Genomic DNA, 12387 nt, shown 5'->3' with positions numbered 1-12387 from the left:
AAGGACTTCCTGCTGCAACAGTTTGCTCCTGTCCCATGCTTTTTAGGTGTGGTGATGTCACACAGCCAGTACACATGCCACCCCACAAGCATTTGTGTCCCTGGCACAGTGAGCTGCAGCATTGTGGCTGCTAGTAGTGTAGCCACGAGGGAAAATGCACACTTGCAGCACACCCTGGGCATCCAGCATAGCCCAGGGGACATGTAGCCATCCTGTTTGGCCAGGTAGTATGGCATGTCCCGTGTTTCTCTTGGTCAGTGTTCTCACAGGTGATTGCTGAAGGGTTGGAAGTTTTTATTTCATGAGATAGAACCACTTGATTAGAGAAGTTCCATATTCATGGAAGGACAGAGGGAGAGGAAGCACAGCCCTGACAAGTCTCTACCAAGAATGAAAGAGGAAAATGGTAGGTCCTTCTTAGGAAGGCTGCTTTGTAGAAAAGCTTTGCTGCTTTCTTATGAGTCATTCCCACCCAGCTGGAGGGCCTTCTGTTGTCTTCTGTGTAGCACAGGAGGAAATCTAAACATCTACCACAGGAATGGTGGGCCTTACCAGGCAATGTCCCTTGAATTTAGCTTTGGGAACTTCATGTTTGTTGTGCCAGGGGCTCCGTGTGCCTCCCTCTGTAGGTGCTGTTGTTGGTTTTCACTTTTGTGGAATACACTCCTCCTAAAACTTTTTCGGGAAGATGTGAGAAAGGGAGAACTGAATGCAGTAGACATATTTTAACTGTTCAGGTAAGAGAATACTGAAAGTTCTCTGATGATTCAAAACACTTTGATTTCTTTGGAAAAGCCCTTGCAGAAGCAGATTCTGGCTTCTTGGCTGGTGCTCCCCAGCAGCTGCTGCCAGCTTTCTTGCATGTCTGGTACAAAGTGCATAGACTCTGGTGTGCTGCAGGACTGTATGTTCCTTGACGTGTTTTGTCTGACAGTCCCCAGTCCTCATTTTAAGTTTTAAAAGTCTGCACAAAGGTGAAGGCTTGGGCATCACAGTGTGAGTGCAAATGGAAACCACCTTTGTTTGACCCCATAATGCCCACAGTCTTTGCTAATAAAGATTCACTGTGTAACTCCCCATTAAAAGTGGCAGTTGGAGGCCAGGAAGAAAATCAGTTATCTAGTGTTTGAAATACCTGTTTAGCTGCTGGGAGCCATTATTTGATCTTGAGCAGGATACTTAGATGTATTAATTTTTAAGTGTCAGGTAGTTTGATGACTTCACTCAGCTTTTGCATTTTATGGGTGTACATGTAACCTGAAGAATAAAAGGGAAGTTTGCTATTTCCTGTAAACATTTTTATATAAAAGTGTCACATGAAAGGCTGTTGGATGAAAAAATTGGTGTATTGTTGAGTGCCTGGAAAAAATCACTTAGGCATTATTTTAATCCTTGCCAGTAACTGTTCCAGTGTATACTGTTTGTTTAAGAAATATAGAACACTGTTTCTGAAATGACTTTCTTCTTGGGACTCTGTGTACAGAGCCAAGTACAGTGAATCTGTGTATGGATGAGTAGATAGAGGCTGTCCCCTTTGGGAGAGTGAGTCCATGTAAGGGTGCAGAAGGATTCTGACCATTTTACCTGTAATTTAATTCAGACCATGCTAGTTTAGCCATGATTATAAACCTGTAATCAAAGCAATCAAGTGATTTTCTTTATACTGCCACAGGATGCACTGACAGAGAATTATCTCTCCTTATCTTCTCAAGCTCTTTATATTTGTTGAAAGGTATTCAACATACCACTTTTCTAGGGCTTTCATCTTTAGAGGAATGTATTATCCCCTTGTGTAATTTGGTTATGGGGGGGAGGGGTGCCGGAAAGAATACTAGGGAGAGAAGGAACCTGGAAAAGCCTGAATATTCCCAAATGAGACAAAACCACCATTTTGGGAGGAAGAGGTGTAAGTCAAAGAACTTGGAAATATTCAACAGCAAATTTTGTCCTTTCAGGTGGCAAAAGTATTTTGGTCATTAGTTTTGTCTTTAATCTTGTAGCCCACCACAGAAATAGAATTTGAAAGAGTGATCTCTTGCCTGACAATGGAAAGAGATTGAGAATTCTGAGCCTTGATATGTCCCTAGTAAGAAACAAAGACATCCCTTTAATAGGGAAATTGGTGGCACAGGTCATCATCTATTTTGACAAGTAGTTTTCTTGTGTGCCATTTGATGGTTTTTGTTGCTATCTGTCGGAGTGATCAAGAAGGCTGATCTGTCATTGGAGAGCAGGAGAAAGGTCACACATGAAGCGAGTCTTCTGTACTACCTTTAATTGTACCTTCCCTGCTGCTTTTCCAGGCTGGTGACTTTTCTGCATAGAATTAGCTGCAGGCAGTGCCTTCAGAGAAGCCAGGTTAGCACAGCGCCTTGGCAAGAGCAAAAATCTTGAAAGATGGCAGAAGAACTGAAAATACTGATGAGGGAAGAATTTTATAGAGTGGTAGATTGAAAACAGATACATGTAAATAGAAGGCAGTCTTAAAAGTCAGTAAAATGCATAATGGAGAAAGAAGGAACAGTCTTCCAGTGTTTAAACGGCTTCTTTATATATGTGACAGTTCTGGAGACATGAGCTGGTCTCAAGCAGCTAGGTACTTTTCTCAGGAAACCTTTAAGCTATTTCAATGTCTTTTTTTATTTATTTTTGTGGTGCTTTTCACAGCTGCTTATTTAAAGATCCCAGGCACCCAGTGAGTGATGGTATTAAGGCATATGAAGTGGCTGACAAAATGGCCAAGCAGCATGACTATACTGTGTTTGTTGAGACATACCTGTGCTGGTCTGTTTTTAATTCAAGAATATTCAATTACCAGTTGCTATAGTGAAGACACGCAGGTTTTAGGAGGAATCATCATCTTTCCTACCTCCTGATGCCATTGGCCCTGAGGGAGGACGGAGAGAATACAGAGCCCCTTATTTCAAATATCCCTTTCCTGGGGCAGCCTTTTCCCAAGAATTTAAGTAATCTTGTTTATCTCTATAACCCTGTTTTCACCTTTTCCTTGAATCCTCTCTGAATAATGATGGCTAATTCTTATTTACTGTTTTTAATTTGTAGCTTTTTCAGTGCACTAGAGTGAAGGTCAGGATGGCTCTTCTTATTTTACAGTAGGGAAGGCAAGCTCCAAACAGGCAAATAGCCATGACTCTGATCCTCTTCATTCTGGCCCCTCTGCTGTACCTAAATGGAGATTTTTTAGGGGGTCTTCAGAGGCTGTTTGCCGATCGTGCCAGGGGAGTTGGGGAGAAAGCTCCCTCATTCCTTCTCCACTGCTCATCACAAGTAGCCACCTGATGTGTTGTAAATTGTGGTCACTTTGGAGGCAAGTCAGGTTGCATGTTGTTCACGTACATTTTTTAGATAAAAAACATACTGAAAAAGGTGAACATACTGAAGAAGGGAATTGGCCCCCTGGGGATACTTCTTTTGCTATACTTTCCCCAAATGCTGTTATAGTGAAACGACATGAGATGCTTGTTTCTGTGTATGGGACAAGTTACATGACTTGAATTTGTGTGTTATTGAATTGTCTGGGCAGAATAACATCCAGAGACTTAAAGCCATCTCTTTAGTCTCTTCTCTGGATGTTTCCAGCATTTAAAGTTTCTTTCTTGCTTTTTAACATTTTTTGTTTGTTTGTTTTTGCTTGCTTCTCTGGTATGTCCCTGAGCCTTCAGGAGGCATAAAAAGCAGTGCCATCTTCAGACCTTTGTTGGTAGCCAGAAGCAGCAAACCAGAATTGGTGTTAACTATCCAGTGCAGAAACTTTCCTGTGTTTGCAATTTATTTTTGTATTACCTGGACAAGAAAGAGTTGTTAAAGGCCATGTAGAAGGTAAATATAGAAGATGCAGTAAATCATCAGTGTGGTACTGAAATCAGATGTGTCTGGGTTGTCAGATGCATGAGTCACTGTTTTGTGCTTTTACAGGGGACAGCATGCTCAGTGGGAGCTTGATCTGAGCACTGTGCTGACCTCATGCTTTGCTGCAGTGACTGTATTTAAATGGCAGTTCTTTCCTTTTGATGGTAGTTCTTTCTAGGCATCCTTCCTGATGCAGAAGTATCAGGTCCTGCTGGCTGTGGCCCCCACGCTCAGTCCCTTTCTGCACTATGTTCAGTGCTTGGCTGATGTAAGGCTGATGTGGATTCCCTTACCTGAGAAAATAAAGGAAGAACCATTAGTTCTGGCTGTAGGAAAAGCCACAGAGATTTTAGGCCAGGATTTTTATTCCTCTGGTGTTGCATTTTGTTATGTGCCATTCAGGACAGAGCCAAAGTCATACAAGCAGGCGGGTGAAAGCAGTGCTAAGCTTTTCCTTGTCACAACAACATGTCAGGGAATCTCTAATAGCTATTTTTATTCTTGCATTGGTTGACTCAAATCCATTCCATTCAGAATTACTGCCCTGATATTTGAACCTTTCAGGCAGACTGCCAGTGGCAGCACCTTATTTTTCCTGTTGGAAAAGGAGAGAAAAAAATCGTTGACACGTAATTAATGGAACCAGATAGAAATTGAAATCTGAATGACACCCATTATTGAATAATGAGCTTCAAATCCTTTGTTACGAATCACTTTAACAGAGCAATGGTATGAGAAGATTCAGGCAGGATAGCAACTTGTTTTACTTGAGCACTGATTTGTACTGAGACAAATGCTCATGAGGGTTTTTCCACTGAAGAGATAACCTCTACAGAGCAAAATCTTGGTACCAAAGTGGCAAAACAGCAGTCAGGAACAATCAAGACACCAAACACATAATGGAAAATCAGAGCAAACACTTAAAAGCCCCTGTTTCTGTTTGCTTGCAGGGCAGTGAGCCCATGTGGCCCCAGGCACAGGCAATCCTGCATGTCCTGGGTGCTGGGCAGGCACTGGGTGTGGGAGGTGAGCCTGGAGCACTTTGTGCATCCTGCCCTTAAGTTGCCTTACAGCTGTGAGACCATAACTTGTGGGTGGGAGGGTCTGTGACCCATGTGCTGTGCCTGATCACACTAGTGGAAGGAGAGGGAGATGAGAAGCTGACTTTGCCTTCTCTGACTCCCTGAATCTCTTCTTGAGTGTTGGTGTATAATTTTATTTAGAATCAGAATGTAGAGTTCTAGATGGGTGAACTCTATCTTGCATCTACTTTTATGAAGTATCCATCCACAAATGTGTTTCCGTCAGTGTAACTGTTGTCTCTCAGAATGCAAAATATTACTAATGGATAGATTCCCATTGAATACTAAGATACAATTAATTTTTCTTTTCAATTAAGGGGCAGCATTGATGCCCTAAGATCTCAGAATATTGAAAGCAATTGTAGATTAACTTAGAAACTAAATTAGAATTAACAAAGCAAAATTCAAATTTGCAAAACTGTTTTTGTGCTGTAAGAGGTAGGTTTTATGTTGGATAAATGGTTATAACTATAATTTGAATTATCTTTTTATCAGTCCCAAAATATCAAGTGTCTCTATTACATGAAATGTAGATAGGTTTTGAAGGCGTTTTGGGTAGTATGGATAGAAACAACTGTAGGATAGCTGAAATTCTAGGGCAGCTCAGAGATGTTTTAAGAAAGTGTGATTCTGTAATGTTTTTAAGATGAAAGAGGAAAAACAAACAAATATTTGCCTGTTTTAATAAGGCACTCCACAAAGATTTTGACATCTGTTTTTAGTGGTAACTGAAAGCTAAAAGGTTTTGAGAAACTGCTGTTACAGTGCTGTCTCTGTGGGTAGAATCAGAGGAATATTCTTTAATGGCACATCCCAGGATCTGAGCTGACAAAGCTGATTTCTATGCAAAATGTGCAAGCCACAGTCTTTTTATATGCCTTTTGGAAAAAACTACTCGACCTCTGGTAAAGTGATTGCAATGCTCCAGAAGTTCAAAGATTTGCTCCAGTTAGATCCCTTGCAATTCAGACAACTATTGACATTTTTCTTTCATATCTCTGGACAAATTCCCCTGCCTGAATGCAAGCCCGCCTCATGCTCTCTTGCTTTGACTCATTCCTGATCTCAATCAGCTCCCACTCAAGCTCCTGTATTGCTTGAAGAATGTCTGTATCAGGCACGCTCAGGGACTTTCCTCAGTGTTAGAAAGGTGCAAAATCTATTCAGTGTCTCTGCCTGTGAGGAAGCCTGTCAGCCAGGAAGATTTGGAGACAGCCCAGTTAAGCATTATTGAGTCTGCTGAGACACAACTGAGTGTTTCAGAGAGTATCAGCAAAGGGATCCCCCCCCACCTTTTGGAGAACACATGGCTGGGTGATTATATGTGTCCAGGTGGACCTGTCTCTGGAAAATGTGATATGGTATATGCTGTTGACAAAAGTCACGTTCCAAGATAGTTTATATCTTATTTTTGTGAAAAGTGTCACCCCTGACATAATCTACCTACTCACCTTTTTGGATCTTTTTTTTTGGAGGTGCACTGAAGACCAAATATAATTCACTTGTAGGAAGAATTTCTGGAAGAGTCAAATAGTAAAAACTTTTACTACAATCTTGCTTTAATACCTGACATGTTAAGTTGAAAAGGCACCTTATTTTACACATTTTTTATTACAGGTATGTAGAGTCCAGTTTAAATGATTTTATATCTGATTCAACCTCTTAATGGGAACAGGTTTTTTTCTAAAAAGGGAACAGGGTTAAAATGTCTAAAATGGTGCCTTTATTAGTGCTTGTCACTTAAAATAATGATATGGTAGCTCAGTGTGCTTCCTGCAATTGCATATGATGTGCCCATGTTAATACTGCAAATGCCTTAGGTAGTATAGAAATCCTACTGGTCTTTAAGAATTGTGTCACCAATCAAGTGTACATTAGGCAGCTGTGTTGTGTCTTGACTTGAAGCTATTTCACTTTAATTTTTTTTTATCTGCTCAGCTGTGGTATTCTGATGGGACTGGAGAAGATAAGGTTACAGGAAGAGGCTGATATGAGAAAACCTTATGTGCTACATGAGATTGAGTGGGTCAAATGCATGGTACTGTATATAGATAAAGAAGTCTATTCTTGTTTGTTAAAAGTTTTATTATGGAGCAGAGGAAGAGATAGTGCTGCTTCATCCCTGTTTCAATCCAGTAGAAGTCCATTCCTCATCTAAGCTTTAGTGACTGTTTATTCAATCTGATATAATGTCTTTGGGAAGAATGACATAAAAGAAATGTCTGGAGAGGAAAATGCCACTTGACCTCACAGGCTTGTCCCCCCTTAAGTTTCTCTTAATCCACAGTTTTCTGTTTTGTCACTATATCCTTTAATCCTCTCACTCTCCATAAAAGTGCCAAGATGTCTCCAAGCCACTTAGGCTGCAGTACTTCTTTCCGTATTCTGACTTGGCAACTAATTCCATGAGTTCATTATTCTGACCCTGAGTGAAATAGTTTGAATTTCCGGTATGTACAGTTATTTTGGGTTATGACTTCTGACTTTTGAACTCTTCACCAGAATGGACCATTTAAATCTCTTCATCAGCTCTGAGTTCTGTTACTGAGTCAACTCAGTGTCAATATTCCTGTAACAGCATTATGCTAGTCAGAATTTCTTCCTGCATCTTCTCATGGAATGACTGCAGGCTCTTCTGTTCAGAGGGCATGATCCTTCCACTATTATTCATGTTCTTCAGGAGCCATGGGATTGTTTACAGCATATGAGACACTTAGGTGTTTCATGAAAGTAAAATTGGATTCAGTAACTGATAGTCCTTGTGTATTTCATGCTATCTGCAACTGTGCTGGACTGCATCCTGATCTCATCTGCAGGAATACAAATAGGAAGTAGCACAAACCATTTTGTACATTATCTGAGTGCAAAAGGAGGTATAAACTGAGAAAGCATGGAGGACTCTGGTATTCCCAATCTGCAGTTCTTCCTCACTGTAATAAAAACATTCTATATGCATTTTGTTTTCAGTGTTTATAACATGTAGAATAAAATAATAATAATAAAAAAAGCAGATATTAAATATCCAGTCACTGCACATGGAAATAGATAATGTAATTTATTTTTTCTTTCACACGTTCTGCTCTGTAGCTATAGGAAGTAATATGATATTAAAGAGTGATTTTTATTGCTACTACTTCCTCCATTTCTTGTATTGATATTGTCAAGTAGTCCTGTAAAATAAACTAGCAGCCCAGACCCACTTATTTCAGCCAAATGTTAGTCTACCAGTACATATCTTTAGTGAAGACTGATTTGGTGGAAGGGAGTTTAACTGAGGGTGCAAAATGGATGTACGGATGAAGTCGCAGCTGGAACTGTTTTGAAGTTTGTGTAAAAGCCGATACTAATCTCCTAAAATGCACTCTCAGCCAAAAAAGAGCAGAAAAAGGCTTACACCACTGAAGTGGTATTTACTATTTTTTATTTCCTTCCTTAGCTTAGCTTACTATCAGCCATGGGAATTTACAAGCTTTCCAAAAAGGCTGAAGAAATCCAGGAAACCACAATGACAGATCCACTTGAAAAGACCATTTCATGAGAGTGAATTGAGAAAATACAAAATATTTTTTTATCAGTGACTGAAAATATCTATTAGAAGGATCACTAATAATACAAAGTTCAGTGCAATAAAAGGAGCATTTCCCATGCACAGCTGGCAGACATTTGTTTGCATCAATATTTTTTTCACATGAAAGCCACTATAAGCAGCCTACTTTTCTCAGAAGTGTGTGCAAGGTTAAAAATTTCATGTACAGTCTTTAAACAAACAATTTTTTTATTCTCTTTAAAAATTAATTCATAAACAAGAGATCTGCCAGGAAAAACCTCTATGTTTTTGAGAGGTTTGGTTTTTTTTTTTGGACTATACAAGTATCAATAAAAATTGAGTAAAAGTTTGATTTTGTCAACAACATAAAATGTTGATCAGTATAAGAGAAAAAAACCTCTTGTTCTGAATTTGTTGGGCTTGAAAATTCTTCCTTCTATTTTGGCCAGAAATTAAGGTACAATGAGGAAGGAAGCCTTGATAGAGGTATGTTAGTAGCTGTCAGCCAGAACCAGAAATTGCAGAGGTACACAAAAATGAACCAAGGGGGGGGGGAAGGGAAGAAATTCCTTGCAGATCTCAAAGAAACAAGTACAAAATAAAAAAACCTTGGCTTGAGGTGAGGGTAATGATTTGGTGCTGTTACTCTTTATTGTTCCAATTTTTGAGGAAGATTTTTATCTCCAGATGTTATTTTTTTATTTCCTAGGACAAATTCAGAGAGCAGACTTTAAGGACTCCTACTCAGATGATTTTGAGAGAACGTCTGACCAGTATGTTCAAAGGGAGAAGAGTTAGTCCCAAAATACCTTGTATTTGAAATATATGTGGAAATCACTAACATACCAACAGAGTGGAATCTGAAGTGTAATACTAGTGGGAATAGCCAGACATGGTAATTAGTGAAGTCCTGCTGTATATCCAGGCATGTGGGTTTTAGATTCCTTCTGGAAAATGCTCTCTGTCATTTGCACTGTTCTTATTTTTTCATGCTTTGCCGAGTTCCCCTGCTTATTCTCATGAATGTCCCCTTTAGTCTCATGAATGGAAGTTCCCTTGTCAGCTGCCTGCAGGTGATAACAGTATCACACGAAAGCAGCCTGTGGCCAGTGATGCCTATCCCAAGTGTGTTTCTTTTGGAGTAGAGCCACAGTTAGAAAAAGTTTTTGGTGCTAATGAAGGCATATGGGCCCACACTCTCCAAACTATTAGCTGGCTGTTTCAAGAGGCTTTTTTTTTTCTGGATTCCACAACATGATTTCTAGTATGTTCAATACCAAAAGCTATTAATTTAATGGGATTGAGATTGTTTCCAATAACAGAGTGCTCCACTGTTTCCTTGTAAAAAATAGTCATATGGGGTTTTTTGTAGATTACATGCAGTCTTCATGATTTTTTTATTTCCATGGAAGATGCCTACAGTTATTAACTAACTTCAGGCTTAATTAGCTTATTAGTTTGTCTTGTAACTCTGCTTGCCCTTTAAAGATGCAGCCGATTTCCAAATGTTGCCCAGCATCATTTTGTACTTATTTCAATTTTGTGGATGTTTGGTGATGAATTCTTGGTTTTGAATCTAGTATAAGTAACTATGCCTATATAGAGCATCGTTTGCTCTACATAAAATATTGTACTGGCACCAATGTAAGCAGAGCTGAAATGCCTAGCAGGCCACAGCATAATAAATCAGAATGATTAGTCATCCTCCTGGGACACAGATGAGTCAGCTCAGGTCAAGACACTTCTGGGAAAATGAGATAGCTAGTAAATGTATTACCAGCTGACTATCAAAGTCCCTGTGCCATACCAGGAAATATCTCTGACTTGGGCAATTCTTCCCTTCCTACAATTACAGAAACAAAACAACTGCTTAATAACTCATTCTCTTTCCTCGTAGTCCTTGCTACCAGTTTTGGCAAACCAAACAGATTGTTTCTCCATGACACTCTGTATTTGTGGGCTAACAACAAAGCTTTTTGTTAGATGAAATACTATCTGCCATGTAACATGCCAACTTTTTTTCTTCTAGTAGACAAGAAGCAGAGTTACCTCATGATCTTTTTAAATTTATTTCTTTAATCATGTTTTATTCTCTTCTCAAATAAGGTCCAGATTTGGACCTTTATTTGAGAATAAAGCAAGATCATTTTCTTTTACTGCATGACATTCTATCATGATGTGCAGAATTAAAGCCTGTGCTCCCACCTGAGTAAAGATTGCATAGTTTGCTCCATTATTGAGATGTGAAACGAAAAAACCATCTGGTCTCATAAATTTCTCTTCCTTTTCATACTGGTAGTTAAGGAAAAACTTGAAATGCCCTGGTGAGACTGAGCATTGATGCTTCAAGGTGAACATATTTCTTAATCTGAGCTGAAAATATCCACAGCTCTTTTTCATTTTGATTGGCAGGGCTGATCAGCAGATACACAAGGCCTTCTGCGTGTCCGTTCAGCTTATGAAAGTACCTGCTCTCCAAATAAAACATAAACTCCTTCTATCTTAGCCTTTTTCATATAATCTTATTTCAGATCTCTCTAGATATGCCACAAACAGGGGTGGCCTCGGTGATTGTCCATGACCTCAGCAAGGATAAATTTACTGGGGAGTCTGTTAGTTCCCTCCTCTCCCTCCCTTCCACCTGCCTGTGCCCATTAGCACTTCTCAGCACAGCGTGTCAGCCAGGACCTGTTGAACATCACAGCTGGACCCAGGTCTGATCTAATAATTCTCCTCTGTCATTCATGCTGCTGAAGCTTTGCAGCTTTCAGCTGTAGCCTCACTTAAGTGTGTTCTCTTTATCTTGTGTGTACCTGTGTATCAGAGGTGTGGTACCATCCAGAGATTTGGGACAAAAAGAGCTGATGGGAGTGGAACTGTCTGGAAATGTTCCAGTGACGCCAAGGTCTACAAACACAGATCTATTGAGGCTGAAATGTTTGGAATTACATGCATTTTTGCTGAATTGCTGAAGCTTTGCTAAAGAATATAATCTGGCATCTGGCTGTTTTAGGAATATGATCTCAGTGCCTCTTGGAGCCTCAGATCTCAGGCTGACCAATAGTGGCCTGCCTTGTAAGCATGAGGAAACTTGAGGAACTCTGCAGAGAAGCAGCCCACCTAAGGATGTGCTCTGGAAGATGGGTTCCTTGTGTTCAGTCCTTTGTTTCATCACTGTACAGGTCTTTGCCAAGGATTATACCCACACATGTGAGGCCGAGTATCTGGAACCTCCGAGATCTACAGTAGTGAAGCTGGAAACAGCACCAAACACATTTCTATTCCTACAGCATGTGACCTTCTTTGTATTCACTTCTTCAAATTTCACCAGGACAAACATTTATATAAAGAGTAATTGTGACTCAGAATTTTACCAGTGAATATATGCATTTCAGAATTTGTATTCTGTGAGCCATACAAGTCTTAAAAGTTTGCTTTTGAATGAGAGGCTCATTTTACTTGCCAACACAGTGTAGGTGATGCACGGGTCCTCTCTTGCAATGAAGGAGTTGCAGCTGAAGGAGCATATCTCACGTCTTTTGACATTTTTGCTGTTTGAGTTATAGACCTATATGGTCTTTCATGGTACATCTTAGAATTTTGCAATGTGTGGACAACTTGCATGCATGGAAAAAAATAATGAAATTATTTACTTAGATCCAGTCTGTACATGCCAGTGATGTTCAGGTAATAAATAACTTTGTGCAAATAGATAAAATTATCTACAATGTGATACATTTGTATACTTAGTCCCTCATTGCTTTTTTAGTCACTTACCTGCTGTGGCCAGAACTACACTTTCTAAACCTATGAAAAACCTGAATTAGTTTCAGAAGGGGAAAAAGAGTTTTGTCACAACAGAGTTTGATTATTCCTCTCTGGTAGACA

General features: G+C 39.7%; 1 protein-coding gene across 1 annotated transcript in view; it reads left to right on the top strand.

Annotated features, from left to right (window-relative positions):
• IRS1 (insulin receptor substrate 1) overlaps positions 1-9297 on the top strand; it is a 95152-nt gene extending 85855 nt beyond the window's left edge. Inside the window, exon 4 of the mRNA XM_010001661.1 lies at positions 9209-9297. Coding sequence (XP_009999963.1) covers positions 9209-9297 — 89 coding nt within the window. The remainder of the gene's footprint in view (positions 1-9208) is intronic.
• The last annotated feature ends 3090 nt before the right edge of the window (positions 9298-12387 follow it).

The sequence above is a fragment of the Chaetura pelagica genome, unplaced genomic scaffold (genome assembly GCF_000747805.2).
Source record: "Chaetura pelagica isolate M959 unplaced genomic scaffold, ChaPel_1.0 scaffold207, whole genome shotgun sequence".
In the NCBI taxonomy this organism is placed as follows: Eukaryota; Metazoa; Chordata; class Aves; order Apodiformes; family Apodidae; genus Chaetura; species Chaetura pelagica.
Note: the sequence above shows the minus strand (reverse complement) of the source record. Positions and strands in the feature narration are given on the sequence as shown.